At 39.4% G+C, this 25,414-nt stretch overlaps 1 protein-coding gene across 5 annotated transcripts in view; it reads left to right on the forward strand.

Moving 5' to 3' along the window:
• LOC117264829 (collagen alpha-1(XV) chain-like) overlaps positions 1-25,414 on the forward strand; it is a 94,451-nt gene that overhangs the window by 61,751 nt on the left and 7,286 nt on the right. The window contains exons 6-38 of one of the 5 annotated variants that reach the window (XM_078162584.1): positions 1,743-1,817; positions 3,609-3,701; positions 6,618-6,747; positions 8,050-8,099; positions 9,472-9,660; positions 9,837-9,863; positions 10,200-10,262; positions 11,143-11,223; positions 11,953-12,000; positions 12,138-12,272; positions 13,797-13,850; positions 14,282-14,317; positions 15,778-15,903; positions 17,001-17,060; positions 17,163-17,198; positions 17,440-17,484; positions 17,956-18,018; positions 18,341-18,376; positions 19,347-19,430; positions 19,560-19,625; positions 19,942-19,995; positions 20,200-20,289; positions 20,537-20,572; positions 21,939-21,992; positions 22,239-22,295; positions 22,503-22,562; positions 22,667-22,708; positions 23,143-23,229; positions 23,441-23,468; positions 23,578-23,646; positions 24,882-24,907; positions 25,047-25,145; positions 25,237-25,390. In XM_078162584.1, the coding sequence (XP_078018710.1) occupies positions 1,743-1,817; positions 3,609-3,701; positions 6,618-6,747; positions 8,050-8,099; positions 9,472-9,660; positions 9,837-9,863; positions 10,200-10,262; positions 11,143-11,223; positions 11,953-12,000; positions 12,138-12,272; positions 13,797-13,850; positions 14,282-14,317; positions 15,778-15,903; positions 17,001-17,060; positions 17,163-17,198; positions 17,440-17,484; positions 17,956-18,018; positions 18,341-18,376; positions 19,347-19,430; positions 19,560-19,625; positions 19,942-19,995; positions 20,200-20,289; positions 20,537-20,572; positions 21,939-21,992; positions 22,239-22,295; positions 22,503-22,562; positions 22,667-22,708; positions 23,143-23,229; positions 23,441-23,468; positions 23,578-23,646; positions 24,882-24,907; positions 25,047-25,145; positions 25,237-25,390 (2,353 nt within the window). The remainder of the gene's footprint in view (positions 1-1,742; positions 1,818-3,608; positions 3,702-6,617; positions 6,748-8,049; positions 8,100-9,471; positions 9,661-9,836; positions 9,864-10,199; positions 10,263-11,142; positions 11,224-11,952; positions 12,001-12,137; positions 12,273-13,796; positions 13,851-14,281; positions 14,318-15,777; positions 15,904-17,000; positions 17,061-17,162; positions 17,199-17,439; positions 17,485-17,955; positions 18,019-18,340; positions 18,377-19,346; positions 19,431-19,559; positions 19,626-19,941; positions 19,996-20,199; positions 20,290-20,536; positions 20,573-21,938; positions 21,993-22,238; positions 22,296-22,502; positions 22,563-22,666; positions 22,709-23,142; positions 23,230-23,440; positions 23,469-23,577; positions 23,647-24,881; positions 24,908-25,046; positions 25,146-25,236; positions 25,391-25,414) is intronic. The other 4 variants (XM_078162585.1, XM_078162586.1, XM_033639111.2 and 1 more) reach the window with 4 other exon arrangements.

Consider the following 25,414-nt stretch of genomic DNA (forward strand, 5'->3'; position numbering starts at 1 on the left):
GAACGATTCTGCTGTTACTTGTGTTTCATTCATTTATTCATTTTTGGTAACCGCTTATCCTGTTAGAGGTCATGTGCACACATAGAGACAGACAGCTATTCATGCTTACATTCATACTTCTCGGGAATTTAGAGACACCAATTAATCTAGCCTGCATGTCTTTAGACTGTGGGAGGAAGCCGGAGTACCTGCAGAAAACCCACACTGACACGGGGAGAACATACGAACTCACAGAAGTGCTCCCTCACCCTGGGGTTCAAACCAGGATCCCTCTTGCTGTGAGGCAACAATGCTAACCCCTGCCCCACCGTGCCGCCCACTTGTGTAACTTAAGTTGATCAATTATCTGCTTAATGGGCAGATGGAAAAAAATCACAAACCTGCCAACAACAGCCTCCACGGAGGAACAGGTTGTCTGAATTTGAGAGACTCCTCATGAGGTGAAACTCCAGCTTTAGTGATACAGGTCAAATAAGCTGGACTAGTCTGTTACAAAGCCATAGTTTGGTGAGTGAGCACCTCAATTTGGCCTTTTAAATCCCATTCATATGCAATTTAAACATGTTTTTTTTCCTTTCAAGTCTGTCATCATCTCATATTGTTAGGCAGGCCAGTCCTATATTGTTTTATTTAGGCTTATTGATGGATTATTTTGAAGCAATTTATTTGTACTAGGTGGTGTCAGGAAGGCCAGCCTCTTACATATTGTTTTATATATTGATATAGTTTTATTTTGAAGCAGTAATAGCCCACTGCAGTGCCGTCTTGATTCTCCTGATTCTTATTTTGTGCTGATATGTGGGCATAATAAGGTTCAACGACCTTACAACTTTAAGAACTTGAAATCGTAGCAGGCCAAGGAAAATGCAGGGATGGTTCTAGAAACATGCAGATAAAACTGAAATAGGAACCAACATAAACTTCTTGTAACAAGGTCAAACATTTTTGTGATGCAGTTACAGCCTCTGTATAAAGGAGCATGCACTCATTATTGTTGTCTTCTGTAAGCTTACAAAACAGACATCAGTGCTTCAACGCTGGCAAACCTTTACAGTGTCAGAGTGTGAACTCTAATACAGCTCCTTGCTGAGCCATGAACATGAAGTCCAGCAGCTGTTACCAGGCTCAGAGATTGTCCCAACATTTCTCCACAGTGGTCTTTATTTTTTTTGGATACTGAGTATACTGTACTACACTACAAAGCCAAATTAGTATCAAGATGAGGAGATAAAATGACAAAATGAAATGAAAGATGACCCAAAGTATATATGATGACGTATTTAAAGCCTGTTGCTGATTTGAGTCCAAAACACACAGTTAAAATGTGTTATTCAGATATTGGTACAAATGCTGATGAAACTTTTTCAGCTAAAGTGATGAAAACATGATGAAACGTGAATTTGCACAGAGATCCATGCTGTGATGTGGTGCTGTAACATTGATGTGAAAATTGTCTTTGGAGGGCGGACAGTTTGGATGAGCATGAGACACCTGTTTCATTTCCAGATGTGTGCGAGCGTCCATTTGAGTGTGTGTGTTACTGTGTGCAGTTGTGTATGTGCTGGATAACAAGGGAGGGGGAGATGGATAAAGTGCTCTGCTGGAAGACAGAGGAAGTACGCTGCTGTGTGGGAAATGTGCGCTAAGCTTTAATAAAATTTAATGACACAGGATGAACAAAATTACCACGCAACATAACACCGACTCTCTTCTTCTTCCACTCCTCTTTCCCCTCTCTCCAGGGCTCCATCCAGCAGCTGGTGCTCAAGTCTGATCCCACGGCCCCAGATGACCAATGCGAGGAGGACGATCCTTATGTGAGTGTGTGCACGAAAACACACACACACACACACACACACACACACACACACACACACACACACCCAAACAGTCTGAAAGAAGTTCTTCTGTCAGAGCACACAGCAGCAGCAGCCCAAACATGGAACTATTTCTCCCTCTACTGGTCAAAAAAGTGCACTACAGTCCACATATGTTTGTCATATGGACAAAAGTATGTGGACAGCCCTGTCTATACACATTTGTGAGCTGGCCCTAAAGGGGAACTCTGGTATTTTTCAACCTGGGCCCTTTTTTCCCCATGTTTTGGGGTCTAAGTGGCTTGTGGTAAAACACATTTTGAAATTGGTCCAGTATTGAGTGTGAGTGCTGCAGTCTACAGCAGTGAAACAGGCTAAAATGAAACCACTTGGGTGCATCCCCTCAATTTACATCCATTAAAGGTGTTTGTTTTTGCCACTAACAGGTTCAGATTGTTATTATGACTGTCTGACAACATTATGGAAAGAATTCCACTGAGAAATCAAATGTTTTTCTGTGTGTTTTATGTGTGTCCAAGTCTTGCTAAGGAATGGAACAAGAAGTTGAAATCAGCTAAATATTCAGCCATGACTTTGAAAATCTTTTAGATAAGAGTAAAGACCTTTGCACACCTTCGCAAGTCCTTATTTTTCATCTGAAATTATGAATCTATCATCTGACAAAAATTGTGACACAACGTCTGATGCATTTTATTTATTTATTTATTTTGAAAATTCCCAATATGAGACAAAATGGAAAGACACTTTTAGAAGAAGCAGCTTTATTGTCATTGTATTGCTCCCTTGCTTCTCTCCATTCGACTAACCTCCCCCATTTTTCTTTCTTATGTCCCGCAGTCCGTAACGGCACATTTTCTTCACTGTCTCTCAGTCAAACAACTCTCTGAAGGCTTTTGACAGACAAGAAAAATGTTTATTTTTAAACATGCGACAATTTAGGACAAAAAATAAGGACTTGTTGTGCACAGGCCTGAAGATACGTTTCCTATACTCGAACAAAACAAACTATTACCTGCACTCTACTCTCCAACTCTCACATGCATTTCCACTGTTTTCTTCCTGCAACAAGTCACCTCTTGTGAGATTTGCAAGACCTGGAACACAAAATAGATCTGAACAAGTGAAAAGCGTGAAAAAACACTACTATGTCCATTTGTCAGACACTCATAATCTGAGTTTGTCAGTGGCAAAACGAACACCTTTAGTGGACTTGCATTATATCACAGCCTGTATCACCGCTGCTGTCTGCAGTGCTTTCTCTCAATAATGGACCAATTTTCAAAATTATTGTTCCCATTAGTCACTTTGACACAAAACATGGGAAAAATTGGGTCCATGTTAAAAAATACTACAGTCAAATCAGTGCCCAAAGTCACTAATGTGGTTCAATGGGAGAAGATCCCTGCAGCCTGATTCCAAAATGTGGTGTTGTGTGCATTTAGTTACTTAAGTTATATATTACTATAATGCTGAGTATTCACAACACATTTAAATTAGCATGATCATTAAGACAACGGACATCTGACAAATTTTACCAGACAACAATCACTCCAAGTGGAATCAGTGAGAACTAATTAGCTGATTTCCCTGGCATTGATCTGTCTTTTATTTTAGCTTTTAGAACAGTTATATTCACATGGATTCCATGCAGGAAGGGCATCCATATTGATTATAGCACAGTATTGTCCTCATCATGGATTAGCTGATATTTTAATATGAGGATAGACATTTCACAGTTTTGCAGCATCTTCTGTCTCTGCTTCTCTCCAGGCCTCTGGATACGGAAGCGGTGACGATGCTTATGAAGACATGGAGAGAATAGACGAAGTGAAGAAGATTGTGGAGGAGAGAGAGTACACCATGGTGCGTACACACACACTCTCGCACACACCACACTATCCCTCCGTCCTTCCCATTTAGCTGGGTTGGACTTGGACCAAAGAAAACAGCTCTTATCCTTACTGGCCTGGTGGAGACTGGAGCATGGTGATATGTGCTGCTCTTTGCCAGCTCTGTGCTCTCTGAAAAAGAAATAGTATACAGAAGAATAGAATACAACAGGGCAAGAGAAGAGTGGCAGCACTGTATTATTTTACTGAAAGAAATAGTTATGGGGAAATTGTCCTTTCACTTTTTAGAGTTGGATGAAAAGATTGGTACCAATAATCTGAGATGAGCAGGAAAACTGAAGAAAATGTGGGAAACAGATAGTGTGGCTCCGTCCAAAGTTTTAAAAATATGTCTTACTGCAGTCTTGTTATCATTGTGAGATAACCAGGCAGCCAGCAGAGTCACTGGCGCAGCTAAGCTAAGCTAAGCTAAGCTAATCATCTGCTGGGTCCAGTTTCATATTTATGGTACAAACACTTACAGACTTACAGTATGGGCTGGGTACTGTTACAAAAATTACAATACCAGGACCTGTAAAATGATACCAAGACCAATGGAGTGCTTAATTCGATATCGCAAATTGAAGCATTCGGCTGAGTAAAATGCCGCCCCCACTTGTCCTTATCCAAATGACTTTGACATGAATACATTATAAAAGTTCATCAGTCCATTTTCAACCACTTATCCGAAGCCGGGTCACAGGGGCAGCCAACTGAGAAAAGTATTCCAGACGCCCCTCTCCCCAGCAACACTTTCCATCTCCTCCTGAGGGACCCCGAATCCTTCCATCCTGTTCTGGATCTGCCCCTGGGCCTCCTACCTGTTGGACGTGCGTGGAACACCTCTACCAGGAGGCATCCTGATCATTATAAAAGCATATGAATTGTCATTTGTTTTTGGATCTGGGTACAAAAAGGATCGAAGGCAGGCGTTGTTTGGAGAAGTTTGGATTCTACTTGGTACAGCGTTGTTTCAGTCAATACCTTAGAGGTATTGAGTTTTGATACCCAGCCCTTCTTAACATACAATCTACCCATCTAACTCTTGGCAAGAAAGCCAGTGAGTGAATTATTGCTTTAAGGATAAATACAGTAACTTAGCTAGCTCCAATCGCAGGAAAATGGCCAACACAGCATCCTGTAAAAAGGAAGCCTGGAGGAGTAATCTCCTTGACTCTGTTCTAACAGCAAAACTGAAGCCAGTTTTTCATTTGTAAGTGTTGCTTTCCTTATTACAATACCCCATCGAAAATCTGTTTTGTTTTATTGTTGTTTAGTTTTTACTGCACTCAAAGTGTGACTGTGCCCACAAATTACTCATTCACAGTCACAAAAGAAAACACTCTACCCCTGTAGAGAAATTCAACTAATAACTATTCTTATTACTGAATTTGGTAAAAGCAGTGTGTGATTCCTGGCACTATTTCACAGCTCCCTTTTTTCGACTTTTAAAGATTTTCTACTCAGGGAAACTTTGCTATCATGCATTAAATATCTCAGCCTTGTTGGTTAGTGGAGCTGCTGCAGATTTTGTAGCCTTGCTTAAGGACATGAAGATGCACTATCAGGAGTGATCAGAGAGATTTGCTTTATTTACCTAGCTTTTCTGTCTCAGCTGCTGGCCTCTGTTGCCCAAATGAAATACTTTTACTGTGATTTTGTTAAGATGCACACAATAACATTAGCACATCATTGGTATCAGCAGATAAAGGCGTTAAAATGGGGGCCTAAAATTAATAATTCTGCCGATTTGACAGGCTGATAAAATGACACTTTAATTATGCAAGTTAATTAGTGGAAGATTTGCCCTTGTTGTGGTTATGTGCAGGACTGTCTCAGAGAGGACATCATACAACCCTGTTAAAGTGGGATTCATTTATAGTTTTGGCATGTTTTATGTGCAAGTTGAAGAAGTTTTTGAAAAGCATCATATTTTATGTCTGTATCTGCCACCACGGCTGTCAAAATAAGAATAGGTATTATAATGTGTAAATCTCACTACAGCAGAGACACCTGCAATTCAGTGGAAAAAATATGTGCATATATTGGCATTGACAAGTGGCCAAAATGAGTTGTAAATTAATGGCAAAAATCCATTATCATGCATCACTAATTTTATTAATGGCACATGAAGTACGTCATTGCTGTGTTGAGATTTGGAAGTGTAGAAGCATGAGGTGCTGTCCAGATGTGTGACAGCTCTTATCCGGCCAGCTCTGAGCTATCTGAGAAATTTCCTCCTCAGCCACATCACGACAGCCACAGGACAGATTCAACAAATCCAGCGCTCTCCGAGAAAGAAAAGATTTATGGCTCTTTTCATTGACGCTCATTTCCATAGATCATTCATAAACAGGGAGGCGGTCTTTTCCAGGGCATGAGGTCAAGATGTTTCATCACCACAGTGGATCTTGTAGAAGTAATGCAGAAATAATGTTGAAGTAATGCAGCGCTGTGAGCCAGCTTGGTGCAACATGTGGAATATTGCTTTCAGTCTGACACTGTAGTTGGATCTGGTCTGAGTGAAAACATTTCCTACCATCTGTGGCGAATACTCACTTTACGCTTTTCTTCTGAGCTACAAAAGTCAAAGCCAAACTAATATGTGTACATGCCAGGCCAGTTAATTGTCTCATTTTCTGCATGGTTGTAGAATATTTCACATAAAAACAGGCTGAATGATTAAAACCAAGCCCCAGCAAAATGTGTATGCAAATTATTTGCATTCTGAGTATGCATTTAAGAACTTTACTGTTGTTTTCTAATTTATATATCATAAAAAAAACAATGCATTGTCTTATATGAGTCATTGCACACACAAAAAACCTTATTCGTCCATTTGTACATTTTGTGAGGCTTGTTTTTTTTTCACCTTATGTCAATTTTTCAGCCCCTCCCAGAGCTGGACCCCACTTACAGCACCCCAGTTCAAGCTCCGCCCACTGAGATGTCACTGGGCGGTGATGATGAAGACATAGAGGAGACTTCTGGACAGGAGGTGGAGGTGACCACAGAAAGAAGTAAATAAACAATGTCAAACTTGTTTGTTTTTTTTTTGTTTTTTGTTTTGTATGTTTTATTCAGTCATCATCATCACATACAACATAGGACCATACACAGATTTTCACAACAACAACAATAATAATCATAAATATAAACATTCTAGGTAACACACAAAAAATGCTAATTAATATATGATGGTAATGACTGAAAAGGTATAGGCTGAAGCATAATGCTTATATTTGCCTACCCTACATAAATCCTAAATTAAGCTACCCATCAAACATCATTTATAAGAAAAAAGAAAAAAAAACTCTTCCAGTTTATAACTCTCAAAAAGCCTTAACAACCATTTGTTTAAAAATCAACAATGAGTTACACATTCGTAAATTTAAGTCAATTTAAATTTAAATCATTCCAAAATCTAACCCCAACAACAGAAATACATCTTCTTTTAATTCCCTTCTTAGCTTTTGGGACAGTAAACTTAGAAACATCTCTTAAACCATATTTCCCCTCCCACACAGAAAAGAATCTTTGTACTGTATCCGGCAGTGACTTTGTTTTTACTCTGTACATTATTTGCATTATTTTAAAATAAACCAAATCACTGAATTTCAAAACATGTGACTTCATGAACAATGGATTTGTGTGATCATAATAACCAGCCTTATTGATAAGACGAATAGCTCGTTTTTGTAACACAATTATTGAGCTGATAGCTGTTTTAAAAGTTGATCCCCACAGTTCTACACAGTACGACATATATGGAAGTATAAGTGAACAATAAATAATATACAACCATTTATAATTTAGTATATCCTTAGATTTATACAGGATTGCTATTGATTTTGATATTTTACTTTTTATATAATCAATATGTTGTCTCCATGTTAATTTATCATCTATCACTACCCCGAGGAACTTAGTCTCACATTATTATATTTAATAAAATGTTTCTTGATGATCTGCCACATCTTTTCTGGCAATTATTAACTTATCTTATCCATCACATGTGCACAGTAGCTTTTATTTTATGTGTGTATGATGACATAGAAGTGATGCTGTAATACATGACCAAGGCTGCCTTTCCTGTGGTGTATTTCCCACATTAGCCAGCAGATGGTGCTGGAAGAGACAAAAAGCAGCTGTTTCTTTTTCTCCGTCTCCTCTGACCTGCCCTAAATTAAGGTCCCACATCCAAATAGGTTATGTAGATTACCATTCTGAATAGTTCCTCCTTTTCAGATCATGCTAATAAAGTATCATCTTGTTTGACTGAAAGCTGTTTTTAATGTGCTCACTTTCCGTTTTTCTTACAGTGAAATCATATGAGCCAAGTACTTCAGCCTCCGTACTTGACACTGACACTGTAAGTTGTGATTTTCTAATTAATAATTTTGATGTAAATGTTGATGTTAAGCACAGCACATATTTAAGATTTTAAAGGGGACCTTTTATGTTCCTTTTTAGGTTCATACTTGTACTTTTGGTTTCTATTAGAACATGTTTACATTATTTAATGTTTAGAAAAACACTTTATTTTCCTCATACTGTCTGTACTGGAACACCTATATTCACCCTCTGTCCGAAATGCTGTATTTTAGCACCCATCTCCTTGAGCACTCCTCCAAAAAAAGCCCAGTCTGCTCTGATTGGTCAGTGTTTTAGGTCCTCAGTAACTATGTGTCTCTGCACTGTCATTGCAGCCATGGAATGGCTGTAACAGAGACAAGCAGCACTTTCCGCTGTGGAAAATCAACAATCAAAGCTTCTAAACACAACTGCACATGTTCCAGCAAGAATATGATCTGAAACCAAGGAAAAATTTATATCAGCGGTCAAGATTCCATGTTTCCATGACGTTAGCATGTAGCTACTACATGTAGCAGTGTACTTGCAGCTGGGAATGACAGTAACAGAGTATAGTGGCACTTTCTACTGTGAAAAATCACCAATAAAAGTTTGCAAACCAAAATCTTAACAACCCAACATTTTCCCACAGGAATATGATCTTAAATCTAGGAGAAAGTAACAGCACTTGCAACCAAAATTACACATTTCCCTGATGTTATCATGCAGCTACATGTGTGTCAACACTTATAGTAACGTGTCTGGTGCAGATTACCATATAAAGAAATCTGTCACAAGCTGACGTTATCTCATAGCTAAAGTAGATAAATCAAAGTAGTCCAGAGTCTGAGGTTTTGCTCACAAGGATAACTTGTACACATGTTTACCTCATCATTTGAAACTTAGCCCATTTAATCCGGACATCTTACATTGTAATATTATGTATATGACTAAATAAGGAAAATAAATAAGGAAAAGCATCATAGGTCCCCTTTAAATAACATATGTATCTGGATGGTTGTACAGTAATGTCGAACATTATTTAACAATTTCTTATTCTTCGTTTAATTAGAGCAGTAATATGCAAGACGAACTATGAAAATTTACCCATCTCTTGAGCCAGTTTCCTGCAGCACAAGATTACCAGTTACCATAACTGAGTCTCACTATGTTCCCCATTTGAAATTCTGGTGGGGAAAATCATAGGTTTTGTTTTTCACTCAATTTATGACAAACGATTGCTCATTGTCTCCATTTGCTAAGCCAGACATCCTCCCTCTGCCTGCAGTACATTCGTATCTGCAATTGGAGTCTCCACAATGTGTGATACTCTGCTATATTCCAGTGAATGAATGACTGTATGAAACACTTCGAGTTTATTCTATGTTCAGTCCCTCCAGGTGACTCCAGGACAGAAAGGGGAGCGAGGTGATCCAGGTCCAGCAGGTCCCCCAGGACCACCTGGCCCTCCAGGACATGCCTCAGGAGGCGGGGAGGAAGGGGAGCCCGGACCCAGGGGTCCACCAGGACCACAGGGACCGTCAGGCCCACCTGGAGTTGCAGGGAAAGATGGACTGCCTGTGGGTTTATGTTTGTTTGCTTTATTTGCAATATTTAAACTATTCTACGTCTAAACTTTCTAATTACAGAACATTATAAGAATTATTCAGAACACATTCTGTTGGTTGTTCAGGTCAGTCCAGCAGGTCAATTAATATAATGATGGATTGGTTTTCTATTTTTGTCTTTTCTCCAGGGAAGCAAAGGTGAAACTGGTGCCCCAGTAAGTAAAGTCTTTCCAGTCTTTTAGATTTATAGGTTCATTTTTTCAATGTCTCTGGGGGAAACTGATACAGGAATGTACCCATTTTCAACATACAGGAGGTGCTCATTTAGAGAGCTACACTTTATATATGAGCTGATACTAACTGCTGATCCAGCCCATTACCTTTAGTGACCAGATTGGGGTCACAGATAAAGTTATGGTCCTGGCCTCATTTCTGATAGCACTGTCTGTAGGATTCTTACTTTCACTTCTTATAACTAGATACAAGATGACATCTGATATAGTGATAGCTCCTGTAGCATTGAGCACTTCTGTAACTGTCTTTTTCCACAGGGAGCAACTGGGATTCCAGGATTCCCAGGACTACAGGGAGAGCCTGGTCCTAAGGGAGAAAAGGTAGGAATACCGCTCTTTAAACGGTAAGTTAGGTATTTGTCAGCCTGGACCCTATTTTCCCATGTTTTTGTGTATAAGTGACTAATAGGAACAACAGTTTTTGAAACTGGTCCAATATGGAGTGAGAGTTTTGCAGCTGGCAGTGGCGAAAAAGGATGTAATATAAGTGCTAGGGACATTTGTACATGGTCAGTCTATGTTCACTAAAAGTGCCTGTATTTGCCACTGACAGACTGAAATTGTTATTATAAATGTCTGATAGGATTACGGAAAGGATCCCTACAGAGGTAGACCTTTTTTTCTAAATTGCCTCTGCTAAATGTTTTATTTTGTGTCTGTAGACATTGAATGGAGTGTGTTTTCTGATAACAAAATGACTGTTTATTTAAATGGAGTCTGGTGGGTTTGGCAGTAGCAATTTTGAAACTGTTTCTGGTTGGACAAAAATGATCTTACTCTTTAACAAGACGGTCTATCTCTGTAAGGAACATTTACATGAGTTGTTAGACAGTCTGATCCTGTCAGTGGCAAAAACAATCACTTTATAGGAAGTAAATTGACTGTGTACAAATGCATAACGTGGTTACATTGAAGCCTGTTTCCCTGCTGCTGGTTGCAGCGCTCTCACTTAATACTGGACCAGTTTGAATAAAAAATGTTATTCCCACAAGTCACTGAGATACAAAAACATGGGAGAATAGGGTTCAGATTGAAAAACACTGAACTTACTAACTTTAATACTTTGATCCCTGGGCTTGAATATGATCAAAACATAAATACTCCCTGACATATTCATACGATGTAAACTTTCATGGACATAAATTAGTAATTAAGAACTAAATGCACACATGCATAAATATCCCACTGCTGTCTCCTTCAGGGCGATCCTGGTGTTGGGCTTCCAGGTCCTCCAGGCCCTCCTGGACCTGCAGGTCAACCAAGGGTGTCGCCCATGTTCCTGGTAGGTTATAAAATAACCTTCTTTACCTTTACTTGGTCCCATTAAAATCTGGTGTGGTGTAGTTTATTAATAGTATTTAATTCAGAAATTAACATTTAGGTTCAGCCCCAGGCTGAAGTACGGAAGTATTGGAGATAAAAGACAGCTGAAATCCATCATGTTTTTATGCATTATTAATTTATTATGTAGAGTTAATTTCCATCTTTCCAGGCACAACACTAATGCTCAGCTGTCTTTGCTGCTGTTAAATTCAGTGGAACTTGCACATTGCAGCTGGTCCTTCAGCTTTTGGATAATCCTGTTGTTTTTCATTAATCATCAAACTCTGTTCAGTTGTTGTTGTTTTTTTTCTGAGGCTATAGTTTCAGGTATTAATTTTCTGCCCCAGTTTTGCTCTGCTGCATCTGTCCTTTGTGTTCACTGCTGTTTTATACTCCATTAATAGTTATAAATGTGATTAAAAAGAATTATGGTCCAAAATGAAATATCCATCATGTGAAAATGCGAAACAATTGATTCCTGATCCTGCTGATTGTTTCTTTTTAGGGCTGATGCATTTATATTTCACAAGTATGCCATTATGAATCTCCAGGAGCAACATGACGGGAATGTAATATGAGGCATTAAGAAATGAAACCCTTCAGTGATAGTGATTCTACCCAGTCTGAATTCAGTAACTGTGACTAGTGGTTTAAATTATCGGCAAATCATATGTCATGTGTTCATTAGGAGGGGTCAGGATTTGAAGACTTTGACAGTGACGCAGAGATTATTAGGGTAAGTGAACTTTGTTTTCACTCTCTGTGACATTAGATCATATTTAGCATATTTAGGGGGTTTCTTTTGTGACACCCTGTTTGTTTCGTCATCTTTAGCTCCAGGTTGACATATTGCACTTTTTGTTTTGCCATCAGGGGCCTCCAGGGCCTCCTGGTCCCCCGGGACAGCCAGGGCCCCCAGGAACTTCATCTGAAGACATCTTTCCTGGACCACCTGGGATCCCTGGAAAAGATGGGAGGGATGGAGAGAGGGGTGAACCTGGACTGCCTGTGAGTTAGACATTTTTTTTCTTCTTTGTTTTTTGACATTTTTCATGTGCTTTCTATCAATAGGAGCAAATATATACAAATATATAGTCCTTTGTGATACTGTGCCATACCTGCCAACAATCCCATTTTCTAGAGTTTCTCCCATAACTCGAGGCCATCTCCTTTTGCCCTCCCATTTTGTTGTTTCTCCTAGGAAACCCCATTAATTTGCATGACCCTCAAACATTATTGCAAACAATCGGAAGAAACGGACCCATAAGTTTTGCATCTTTGTCTGACATCACCTGAGCCAGATCGTTTATGAAACACAAACTGCACATACAATCCACACACTTCATAAAATTCAACCCATCTGTCACCACAATCCGATTAAATGGGCATGTGCACAGCTGCTGTCTGCACAAGCAGACCGGCCGGCTAATGTAACATAGCCGTTAGCTTGCCATGCCTTTTGCAAAACCTGTAGGGCTGATTTTAATGTACGACACGATGGGATCAATGACATAACTTTACCATCCTTGCCACTGGTAAAAACTCCCGTATCTTGAAACCCTACTGTAAATGTTGGCAGGTATGACTTTACTGTTAACTATACTTCAACAAAGCCATGTAGTTGCACAGATACATATAAGGCAAAATTTGCAAGAGAGCCATTTATTTTCTCCAACGAGTCAGCAGTGATTTGAAAAGAGAGTTTGCTCTTGAAGTTCACTGACTGGTGTCAGAGCACTTCCATTGCTGACCTAACTTCTGTTTTCAGGTGATTGAGGAGTGGTTTAGTGGCTTTGGTTCTGGGTCTGGGTCTGGTTCTGGTTCAGGGTCTGGTCAGGTAGTAACGTTTGGTCCCATCAGATCCAAGGGACTGAAAAGACAGTATTTCCCCCAATTTCATTTGACAACCCATGTTCATTCACTGCTTTCCTGCCATTGCTTGCCATATTGATTAATGTGCAAACATATTAGGGGTGTGTGTGGTGTGAACAGAGAGTGAGACCTTTTTTGAAGTGTGTGCATGTATCGATTGAGGTATAAAGTCCATAAATAAGCGTCTGTGTTTTCATTGACTTTCAGTAAGGGCCCATTTTATATCTGTATGCGCCCACGTACCAAAAGTTCCAATAAGTCATGTCCTTGTCCAATTATCCTGGAGCTACAGTAACAGCACTTTGGCAGAAACTACTGTAAGAGCTTCAGAACATGGTGTGCACTACAGCTTCTGTTGGGGGAAATGTGTCTTTTGTCTTTAAAATGTCAGAAGCTTTTACTAACTGTGTGAATGGACTACTCACAGGTTTACAACATTTACTGCAGCACTGCGGTGCATAAAAGGTTGATTCATTCCGGTCCCTCAGAGCCCATTAGCTTTGTTTAATATGTTCTCATTTTAACCAGTTTGCATTCACCTTTGTTCAAAAATATGAATGGTACCAAGAATTTAATAGCCAGTAATGAATGTACAGAGTTAGTAGATATTTTTATGCATTTAAAATGTGAAATGTAAATACAGTGATGTCACTCTTGCAGGGAGTTGATGGAAAAGATGGGGATCCAGGACCAGCTGGGGAGAAAGGAGACAAGGTGAGGCTAATGAATGTGCATGTGCAACATAGCATGCATCATCACAATAAATTTATTACTCTGGACTGTTTTTACAAACCACTGAGTTATGTCCTGCTGTGTGAATGTGCAGCACACGAGCCAGGAGCAGGCTCTTGTTTGTGTGACTTCCACCACGCTGCCTTTTGTACAGGCTCACTCTGATTTCCCTGGAGCAGGCCTCTTAGTGCTCTGTTAGCAAAAACAATTACACACAAACTAAATAACCACCTAACACAAAGAGCCAAGCTCTTAATGAGATGACCCCGTGGACTATTAAAGCTAAGGGGCTCGAGTGTAAACATTTCTGTGTTGCAATAGCTGCTCTGTCTTTGTGTGCAAAGCAGAAACTATAGTTGCTCTCAAGTCGTCACTGTAGTTTATGTGATTTGATGGAATATTATCTTTAACAGGGAGAACCTGGTGTGAACGGGCAGCCAGGAGTGAAGGTAAAGTCAATTTCATTGCATGTCATCCTTCATTAAACAGGGAGAATCGTCAATGATATTAATAGTCATACTTAGATCTTACTGTACCTTTAAATTGTTATTGTACCCAAAGTGGCACTTGTAGTGTCACTGTCTAATATCCGCATACTTTTAGTTGCTTAGGTAGCCCCTCTGGGTTGTGTGCAAATCTGAATGACTTGGATGCCCTTGGATTTATATCGGAACACAAATTTGATGTTGTCCAAGAAGCAGCGACCCATTTTATGAAAATAAAACCGATATTAACAGATGGTATTCTTTATCATTCTGTCTGTTCATCTATAATTTATGGCAGTTACTTAGCATAGAAAAAGGTTCAAATAAAAATTCTGTAAAATCATTTAAATACATTTTAAAGGTTCAGTATGTGAGATTTTGGATGGATTTAGGGGCATATAGTGGTGAGGATTACAGATTGAAACCAGATGAAACTACTGGTTAGAATTCCTTAAGTTCTCATTGTTCAGGAGGTTTTTACCATGAGCTGAATTATCTGCAGAGGTTTCTTTCACTTCAAAACACAAAACAAATGGACCCAATGATTTAAAAATCTAAAAAAGAAAAGAAGAAAAAATGGATTAAGCAGTTTTACCTTATAATTCAGTGTTTTTCTGACGCTGCTTGTCGCAGATGGGCTCCTAACTATGGTGGCCAGAGAAACACAAAATGACCCAATGTAGAGCCAGTGTTTAGTTTGTCCAATCTGGGCGACGGTAGAAACATGGCAGTGAACATGATGATCTCCATAAATGAGGACCCGCTCCCCTTGTAGATAGTAATGGCTAATTCTAAGGTAACGAAAAAATTACGATTCTTATTTCCAGGTGATTATACACCAAAGAAAACATACTTATTATATTATCCTGAGACCCAAACTTTTGTGAGATATGCCTTTTCAATTTCTGCTAGCTATCTGGGATCGGTAGGACCCTATATATATACATACATATATACATATATGTGTGTGTGTGTGTATATATATATATATATATATATATATGTATATATATATATATATATATATATATATATATATATATATATGTATATATATATATATATATATATGTATATATATATATGTATATATATATATATATATATATATATATATATATATATATATGTATATATATATGTATGTATGTATGTATATATGTGTATATATATATATATATATATATATATATATATATATATATATATATATATGTATATGTTTTATGGACAAATCAGTGGTCCTCAACCCAGTCAGACGGGTACTGCAACACATGGATTGTGAATCCAGGGTGTTGGATTACGAAACTATGCACTCAGATTTACACATTCAGGGTTTTTTTTTTTTTTTTTTTAACCATGTGACCCCAATGGGGCTCTCTTGTTACTATATTAATTTAACAGATTTTATGATCATTTTGCAGGGAGATCAGGGCCCTCCAGGGTTTCCGGGCGTGCCAGGCTCAGAAGGTCCAGAAGGGCAGCCTGGTCCCAGGGGTCCTCCGGGGCCCCCAGGTCCCCCTGGAAGAGGCTTCACCATGGACTTTGAGGTACGGTCTGTTTCATTACTTTATGATCAGTATATTTAAATGATCTGTAAGCAACATTCAGAGCATTAATACAGCAACAAACCATTATTTGCTCTGTAAAGATATGTGGTGGAGTAATGACGTCCTGAGAATGAAGTCACTCTACCTGTGTGTGTTATAATCTGAGCATCTCTGTGGTTAGTTCTGGTATCTGGAAGTGCATGTGTGTATCCCACTAGCTAGCTCATCAAGGCCACTTTGCACCCCACTCATAAGATGGTTACCGTTGATAACAGGACAGCGTTGTCATGGAAGCACAGCACCCACCCTTTGGTTTCCCCCTGGTTAACGCCATTAGGTCTGTCAGCACTGTTGCCATTGACTGGAGCTGTTTATGGTTTTGCTGCCAGCTGCTGGCTCAGCTACCTCCATTTTGAGAACCATGAACAGACAATATGCTCTGAATTTTGCATAGAGCCCTTATAAAGTATATCTCAACCTGCCGCAGTATGTTTATCACAAGGAATAAGAAGATACTGCTGTAGTGCCTATTAAAAACATGTCTGTTCAGAACAGGCTGATTGCTTGGCTTTCCTAAGAGCTGCTCATCCAAACAGCTTCACATTCAAGACTGTACTTCCTTTGGGTCCCAAGCAAATACACCTGCTATGATGTGTTTTTATCTCCTAGCAATGTTTACGTGTCATTTTGCTGCAAAAGCTCACACATTTTATGGCCTAAATAATGTCTAGACCTGTCTGTTTTTGGGAACAAAAGCATTTGCTATGAAAAATACATTGCTGATGCTTGAAATGTTTGAGTTTGCTTCAATGTAAGATCTCTGGTCTCTCTTAATTCATCACTTAATGAATGTACTGTAGCAAGCAACAAAGAGCGAGCTGTGCCTAGCATGCCATTTGATGGTTTTATAGTTAATAGGGGTCCTATAATTCTGCCAGTACAAATGCGCTACTAATGAATACGTCCCGTAGATGTCAAGAGCTCAAACTACACACTGCACTTCTTTGGGTACTCAGCAATTATCTGTTTTGGAGACAATATCTTATATGACACTCACAATTTGATGATTATGAACTTCTTTTTGTGTTATGTTTTAGGATTTGGAAGGATCTGGGATAGAGGGTGGTTTTGGAGCTACACTCTCCAGAGGCCCACAGGTACAGCTGCAGTACCTGTTTTTTGTGTCAGTCATCATACAGTTTTATTTTATCATATCATCAACTGCTAACCTCAGAAAATCACTTGTCTTTGTTTAACAGGGTCCTCCAGGAATCCCTGGACTTGAAGGACCGAAGGTGAGATATCTGTGTGTCTCTGATAGTCACAGTAAGGATTAAGATTTGTTTCAGTGTTAATATTAGGGTTGGGGTAAGGCATGCAGTGGTTGTGGTTAAAGTTAGGGTAAGCATACAGAGCAAAACTAAACTCTATAGAGGTATATAGAGAATTATAAAGTTTAGGTAAGTGATCATTCTGATTTTGTTTAGAAAATCATTTGAGGGTTTTTCTTCATTAATTTGTTTTTGCCTTTCTCAGGGTAAAGATGGTTTAGACGGCTCCCCTGGAAACCCAGGGCAAAAGGTGAGTCCCTTGTCAAGTTCAAGTTTTGTTGTGCTTATGAGATGTAAGTCATTTCAGCACAAGCTGTTGGGACAAGCTTCTTGAATGGCTTTAATGTTTAGGTCATAGTTAACAGTTGTAAAGTTCACATGGTGACAAGTGATGTCAGCTTGTGGCAGCGACATGCTCTGGAGAGCAGGGATGCTGGCCTCTGTCCAAGTTTATGACCTGCCTGGTTGTGGTTCTTGTTGAATCTGGCCTGACATCCTCATGGGACTTCCCTACAGAAATGAAGCGTCACAATTATCACATCTCATCTCAATGAATCCTGTAATTAGAACTTGACTTCATCTTCATCAGTAAAGTGGGCAGTAATCAAGTCATTTACTTGTCATTGTTAGGTAATAACAGGGATCTAAGGGAAATGCATTGTACACTTGTTACACTTGTTACACTCTTGTAACAGTGATGTCTTTCTGTGTGTCTCTGCAGGGGGAGAAAGGTGCTACAGGATCACCAGGGTTTCCTGGACTGGATGGACTAAGAGGGGATCAGGTCAGTAAATGGATAGGCCACTAGATATAAGAACAGACAATGGATTTCATGAAAATCAGCTTTTACAAATGGTTGAGACTGATAATTTCTGGCTCCTATGTGGAATATAGAAATGGAAATGTGGTTTCAAAAGCTGATCATCAAATCAAATCTGTTGATAGATAGTATCCCTAAACGATCTATAACATGTATACATTATATGAAGACAAACAATGGGACAGCATGTATCATTGATAGGATAAAGGCTGTAACAGTAAAACATACTGCTAATAACTGAAAGTTTCACTTTGAGAATTTGTCTCTTATTTTGTGTCTTCACCAGGGACCAAAGGGGGGCAAAGGTGATCCAGGACTAAAGGTAAAACCATCAAAGAGTGGATTTGTGGTGTGACTAGGGGTTTAGCAGTACACAAAAGTAACAGTTTGGTGTGATTTCGTTACAGCGGGGAAAAAACCCCAAATCCATAAGGATATGTTTGCTTATGTTCATTTATTGTGAACAGACGGTAGTGCAAGGGTCAAAAACACACAGAATCCTCCTGCGGGAGACGAAGAACATTTCTGTCCACAGGCAATTTGGTAAACTGTTGAATAATAAAAATAAGGAATGTTTCTGTATTACTCTGTACAGACACTGAGCCCACACTCTCCTGAAATGCAGTAGGTCACAACTGCAAAGTATCTCTTAAGATATGAAATTGAAAATAGCAAAATACATGGAATAATAAAAAGTAAAACTTGTGCATTAGTAGAAGTGTTTCAGTTAGTTCCATCTTGGCTGTATTAAAACAGTCAAACCACCCAAACATTTGTCATCCTGGTGGTTGGCACATCTGGGTGATGCAGTCAAATGTGTATTAGCATGTGTGATGTCACTCCACTTACAGACCGTACAGCAGTTCAGTAATACCGACACATCGTCCTTGTCTTGTACACAACTCTCTTTCTGTTGCCATTATAGCTTCCCGGTAAAATGCAGGAGGGGCTAGAAACTCAGCACAGTGTGATTGATTCACATGCCAGTCTACTTGTTGTGCTAATCTTAGCGTATGTTGCTAATGGCGTATGGTTTAAAGTTTCTGGGCAGAACTCACACTTATGAACTTTGGTTCCACATAACGTGCACCACGGTATCTACATACTGTGTATTTTGCATGCAGCTGCTTGTACCAAACCATGAACTCCTGTACCCTGACATTTCAGTACAAGTACGCTCACAGTTACAGCCCTAGATGTGATCAAACTCATAGATGCAGACACACATTTGTGCATTCAAATGTTCATGTTGCTATTCACTTAAAGGCTAAAATGTTGAACATGTTTCTCAGGGAGAGGCAGGACAGGACGGACTTAGTCTACCCGGTCCGCCAGGGCCACCTGGACCACCAGGACCCCTTCTCAACCTCCAGGATGTAAGTAACGCCTGACCACAGACATTAAAGACGAGTTTTAAACTTTATCCACATGACCTTAAACATGTTGTGAAACCAGAGTGATTGAGTTTGATTCCATTGATTCTCCCTCTGACTTCTCTCCTTCAGCTTCTACTTAACGATACAGATGGTGCCTTTAACTTCTCAGGGATTTTTGAAGCTCAGGGATCTGCTGTAAGTATCAGACAGAAAACATCAGTCACAAACCAAATGATCTTGATGACGTGATGACAAAAAATGTGCGCTTAGATAGATATTGTTGCTTTATGTTTGCAGATTGGAACAGCTCTTTGTTCCAGTAAATGATTTCAGCTGTATCCTCTCAAACAAGAGTAACATCACAAGAGTTGCACATGACACAAATGAGTGCACATACATGTAGATGACAACATGTAGAGAAATTATATTAACTTGACTTTATTCCTGTCATAACCGAGCCTAGCAGTTGGATATGAAGTTATCTTAATTTTTATCTCCTAAATGTTTGCAGGGTCCAAAGGGTGACACTGGGTTACCAGGAGTTCAAGGACCTCCAGGACTGAAAGTAAGTGGGACATGCTATATACATTGTCTCTGCCATGTAAAACATCAAAGCAGATTAAGGAGGGTGAAACAAAATGACATGTACTCTTGTTTTTCTATATTCACATGGTTAAATTAATAGAAGTTAAGATTTGCACGCGAGCATGTTGCTTTCCTCTGTCTACACATGGTTTATTGGTTTGTTTACTTGTGTGTCTGCATGCAGGGTCAAAAGGGTGAACCAGGGATTGTCATCGCAGCAGATGGATCCATGCTGTCAGGCATGGCTGATCCACTGGGACCCAAAGGAGTCAAGGTTATATTTGATTTCACTGTTGTTCTTTTGTTGTTGTTGTTGTTGTTGTTGTTGTTGTTGTTGTTATTTTTGAGGTCAAGATCTTTGTCCTCCTATTTTTCTTGTGCATGCACTCACTATGGATATTTAGTGTATGCATTCTCCAGAGGATTTGAGTTTCAGTATTAACACTGTGCTGTAAAATACAATTTTGAAAACATTTTCAGTAGAGGTGTACAAATCAGTGTAAATGTCTCTTTGTTTGCAGGGAGATATTGGTGTACCTGGACCTGCTGGAATTCCAGTGAGTATTAACAGCGTGCAACAAAAGCATCTAATCTCAGGTTCTATAACATCATTAACTCCTATTGTTTCCACTGCTGTGGATGAAAGGTGCTGTGAATGCATTTAAAGCCCCTTTCCCACTGGACAAAAAACCACTTACACCCACTGACACCTGGCTTTTGCATTTAATGGGAAAGGTTACAATCTGTGTCTGTTCCCATGAATCATGACTTTACAGCAATCATGGGTATTTATAGGCTCCAGCACTGATTGGCAGTGATGAAAACGTGATACCTGGGTAGACATACAAATTTTCCAGCACAATGCAATGATGTGCTGCTACAACTTCCGTCCGTCTTCTTCCAAGCAGCACTCACACATTGATCCAAATTAGCTGGCAACGAGTTTTAAAGGAAGACTGAATAAGTACATTTCACTGGCCTCCATGCTGTTTTTCACTGCTTACTAGAGACTTGCTGGGAACACACTCTGTTTGTAGCATACATGACACACTTCTACAAACCATGCTTAACACCAGGACAAGACTAACCCACCAATGCGATGGTTACCTGAACCCTGCTACAAGGCGACACTGTAGTGATAAAATATGAGGCCAAACGGAGCAGTAATTCACATTATATTTCATTATTTATGAAGATGTGACTCACCTTATAAGTAATGTGATGTAACCCTTACCATTATCCTAACCTTAATTGCCTCTCTTTTAATAGAATATAATATTAGAATAAAATAGAGGATACTTTATTCATCCCCTCGGGAAATTCGGGTGTCCAGTAGCTCACATATATATCCAATACAGCAATTACAGACAATAAATAAATATGCATAAATAAGAGAGTTTAAGACAAAGGATAGCATGGAATAGGCTTGTAGCACTCCTCCACCACAGCTCCCAGTGAGTCCAGTCTCCTGCCCAGCACTGAGCTGACTGCAACATAAAACAGGGCACTCGCCACCACAGTCTGATAAAACAGACTACCTTACCTAATGCTTAATAGCTAGCTATATGCTAACTTAGCATTTTCTTCAGGGCTTCCCCTTTAGCACCAAGGAGTGAAGGGGGCTGATTGTGGACTGATGTGTAGGAATAATGGGCGAGTCATGTAGCTAGAGGGCGCGTCACGTAGCTGCTCCAGTCTCATATATGCCTATTTGGTTCACTTAACTGTTTTATGACGCGTGTATGGCATTGGACCTGACACACTTGTAATAACAAGAAACAGAAAGACACGCTCGTCTAGTGCACAGCTGCGTGCAACAGGAAAAGGAGTCTATCGTCTATCTTTAGCAGTGTGTTAAAACCTTCATATAGGTGATCATTTTGGTTAAAAAAAGGGTCTGAGAATTTGTTTTGTTCCCAACAGGGGCCTATTGGACCAACAGGACCTAAAGGAGAGTTTGGTTTTCCAGGAAGACCTGTAAGCACCATGAACTCACTATACATTTACCACTTACACTTCCCTTTGCTAACTGATCTTTAGAGTTTAAGTTTGATACAGCTGCTGTTTGATAGGCTTTATGTTTAATTTAATCACACATTAACTCAATTCAAATCAACAAAAACCCAATTTCCCACATTTCCATGTGGGAATCATTAAAGTTTAATCCATCTAACTTGCCACACTGTTGTTGATATATCTTTTGGTTGATGTCTGTGTGTGTAGGGTCGTCCAGGCCTGATGGGACCTAAAGGAGAGAGAGGGGACTCTGCGGGCCTGCCGGTGAGTCACACACCTAAACTAGATTAAGACAGAAGCCTGGTTCAGAATCTGCAAATGAAATGCACAGTGACTGAGCAGTAGAATATGATTTCTGATTGCTTTATTTTTTAGTTGATGTACGCTTTAAATAGTTGAAAAAGCTCACCCTTTTCACTTTCTTTCTTCTGTCTGTGTTTCTTTTTTGTCTCTTCTTCTTCCTCTTTTTAGGGACCTCCTGGCCCTCCTGGTTTGCCAGGCCGCCCAGGAATATTCAACTGCCCGAAAGGAGTAAGCACACACACATTAATTTTCACACAGATCTGATTCAATTCTGCTTTATCACCACATGTATTTTATTTACGTGGTCACTGTCCTCTCTTTTGTTACTGAAGACTGTGTTCCCCATCCCTCCCAGACCCCACTGCAAAATGGCTGTAAGTCTCCATCTGTGCAATCATATATGGCTGATAAAACTCGTTTTTATGAATGGTTTTATTACGGCCTGTGATAGAGATTTTTTTATGAACACTTATTCATTTCTGAGGGCAATTAAAATTCTATATAACCTGTCATCCTCCTGCTCTGTTTATATTCTAAATCGTATATTAATTTTACTAATGGTGGCCTGAAGGTTTAAAATAAGATTCATAATAATCTAATTGTCTGTCTGTCTTTATTAAACCTCAAGTTGCTTGTGCCATCTCATAATTTAATTTATGTGCTGACCCATTCATACAGTTTCTCCTAATCACAAACTCCCTTTCTTTATCTGTCTGTGTTACACATCTCTACTCTGTTCCCTCTGTGTACACATAACGTGCATGTTGCTCCGTTTAACACTGGTACTACCAAACCTTTCATCACTCAGAACTGTACGACAATGGCTCTAAAATATTCCTGCATGCTGCATGCCGAGGGTGGAAAGGTGAAGGCTCATTGCCAATACAGAAACCAGGTAGAGCTGAAATCACATCCACAGAAAATCTGCATGAGTCATTTGCATGTTGATCATGAATTAACATTACAGATTGGGTGATTTAATGTGTGATAATGGAATATAATTTGACAGTTTATCTTTCTTGGATAATTACCCTGATATTTATGTATGATTTCTAAACTCAGTCACCACTGACTGCTGTTAATATGCTTGTGCTCCATTTTTTCAGCTTAATCCCAATGGAACCATTGCAGTCGGTAGGTTGGCTCATCTCTGTTGTTTGCCATGAGTTAGAAAGTGTGATGTCTGTTTTAGCTACTTTTATCAAAGTAAGAACAAGCAGTTAACTTAAGTTTTGTCTCTTAGGTAACTGTCAGACAGGACTAAAAGGAGAGAAGGGAGAGAGAGGCCTTCCTGGATTGCCGGCACCACCAAGTGAGTAAACACGTATGACAGCTGTCCAGTGTATCAACATTAAAAAATAAAAAATGTAAATGCATTTAAATACATCACAAAGAAAAAATATTCCATAATCATAGCTGCTGCACAGCAGCAAGTCGGGGCTGGGCATTTTGCTCAGAGTGAAGGGAGAGGAAGATGAAAAAATAGAAGAGGAGGAAGACAAATGAAAAATACAGGAGGGTCTGTCGGCAGAATTGTTCGGACCATGACTAATTAAAATTTCATAAATTAAAAATATCTCAGCCATGTGTTTCTAATGCACAAAGTACATGTTAGAGTAGCCATTAGCTTGTTTATTATGCATCACCAAGGGCTCAAACTCACAACCTCAGGCACCTGCCAAGTGGGAAACCACTGACGGTTTCACACTATGACTGGCAATCACCAGGGTTGCATGTACAGGCATATTTCAAACTAGTGTAGAAAAAAAATCAATTATTAAAACCAAATTATGAGAATCTTTTACTTCATCTGGACAACATGGAGATGTCTGTAATCTCTTTTCATAAAGACTGATTGCACCATAGATGACAAATGATGTATAAAGATGCTCTTATTTCCATTGACTGCAACAGTTGACATGAGGATAGACCTCTACCATGCCATCAAAAAATGTTTTTGCTTTTTTCATGTGTGTTGGAGATTTATTGAGCAAGAATGTGTGGGAATGTGTGGTAGCTGTTGACAGCACTGTTTACACCAAAACATGTACTGTGTGGTGGATCATCTGTGAAGGACAGTCTGGTGTCAATTTAGTGAATGGAGTGATGGACTCTGTAATTCCTGCAGCTTAAAGCATCTGAACATTTCTGCTCAATTGCAGCTACATTTTGATGAAAGTTGCAAAGAAGTAGGATGTATAACTGATTTGTTTTGGCTTGTCAATTTTTTTTTTTAAACTTTAGAGGGTTGCTGTTGCGCCACCATCATGACTATTAGCCCCTAATTTTAGTTGAGAAAGTTTGGCCTAGAACTAGAGCTGGGGGCAAAGTTTGGTTTATTTCCATGCATGGCAGATGTATTGTTAGGAAAAATAAAAATATTAAGGAAAAGAAGATTTTATCTTAAGGTCATTTTATTTTGTATTTTCTCTGAACTTCCCCAAAATTTCCTGAATTTTTTTTTTATTTGTATTTAATAACTGTCCTGTGAAAACTTTTTTATGTTAATATTGGTTATAACTCCCTCATCTTTTTTCTCTGTTCTAGATACATACCTTCCCAGGGGTGGCTGGGTAAGTTTCATATGGAAGTGTTTTTTTTTATTTTTATTTTATTTTTTTAAATTTAATTTGGGGACATGTTGTGCCATCAGACTCACCTTTCAAATCTTGTATGTGTTTTGTGTGTCTTTGCCTGTGCGTGTAATGACAGGGGTCCAGAGGTGACCAGGGCATTAAAGGAGAGAAAGGAGACAAGGGGGAGGCAGGGTTGCCAGGGCGACCAGGTATCCATGGGAGACCAGGACCTGTGGTGAGTCATGATTCCATGGATACACACCGTGTTGTCTTTGTTACAAATAATGTACCAAAGCAATCGATAACTTGCTCTCGACACATTTCAGGGACCTAAAGGAGAGTCAGTGCTTGGTCCACAAGGCCACCCCGGAGTGCCAGGTTCACCGGGTATCCCAGGCTATGGCAGACCAGGACCTGTTGGCCCTCCTGGACCACCAGGGCCTCCAGGTCCCTCTGGGTCACACTCAAGATATGGCTCAGGTACAATTCATCCATCATACATAT

Source organism: Epinephelus lanceolatus, chromosome 20 (genome assembly GCF_041903045.1).
Source record: "Epinephelus lanceolatus isolate andai-2023 chromosome 20, ASM4190304v1, whole genome shotgun sequence".
NCBI classification, from domain to species: domain Eukaryota; kingdom Metazoa; phylum Chordata; class Actinopteri; order Perciformes; family Serranidae; genus Epinephelus; species Epinephelus lanceolatus.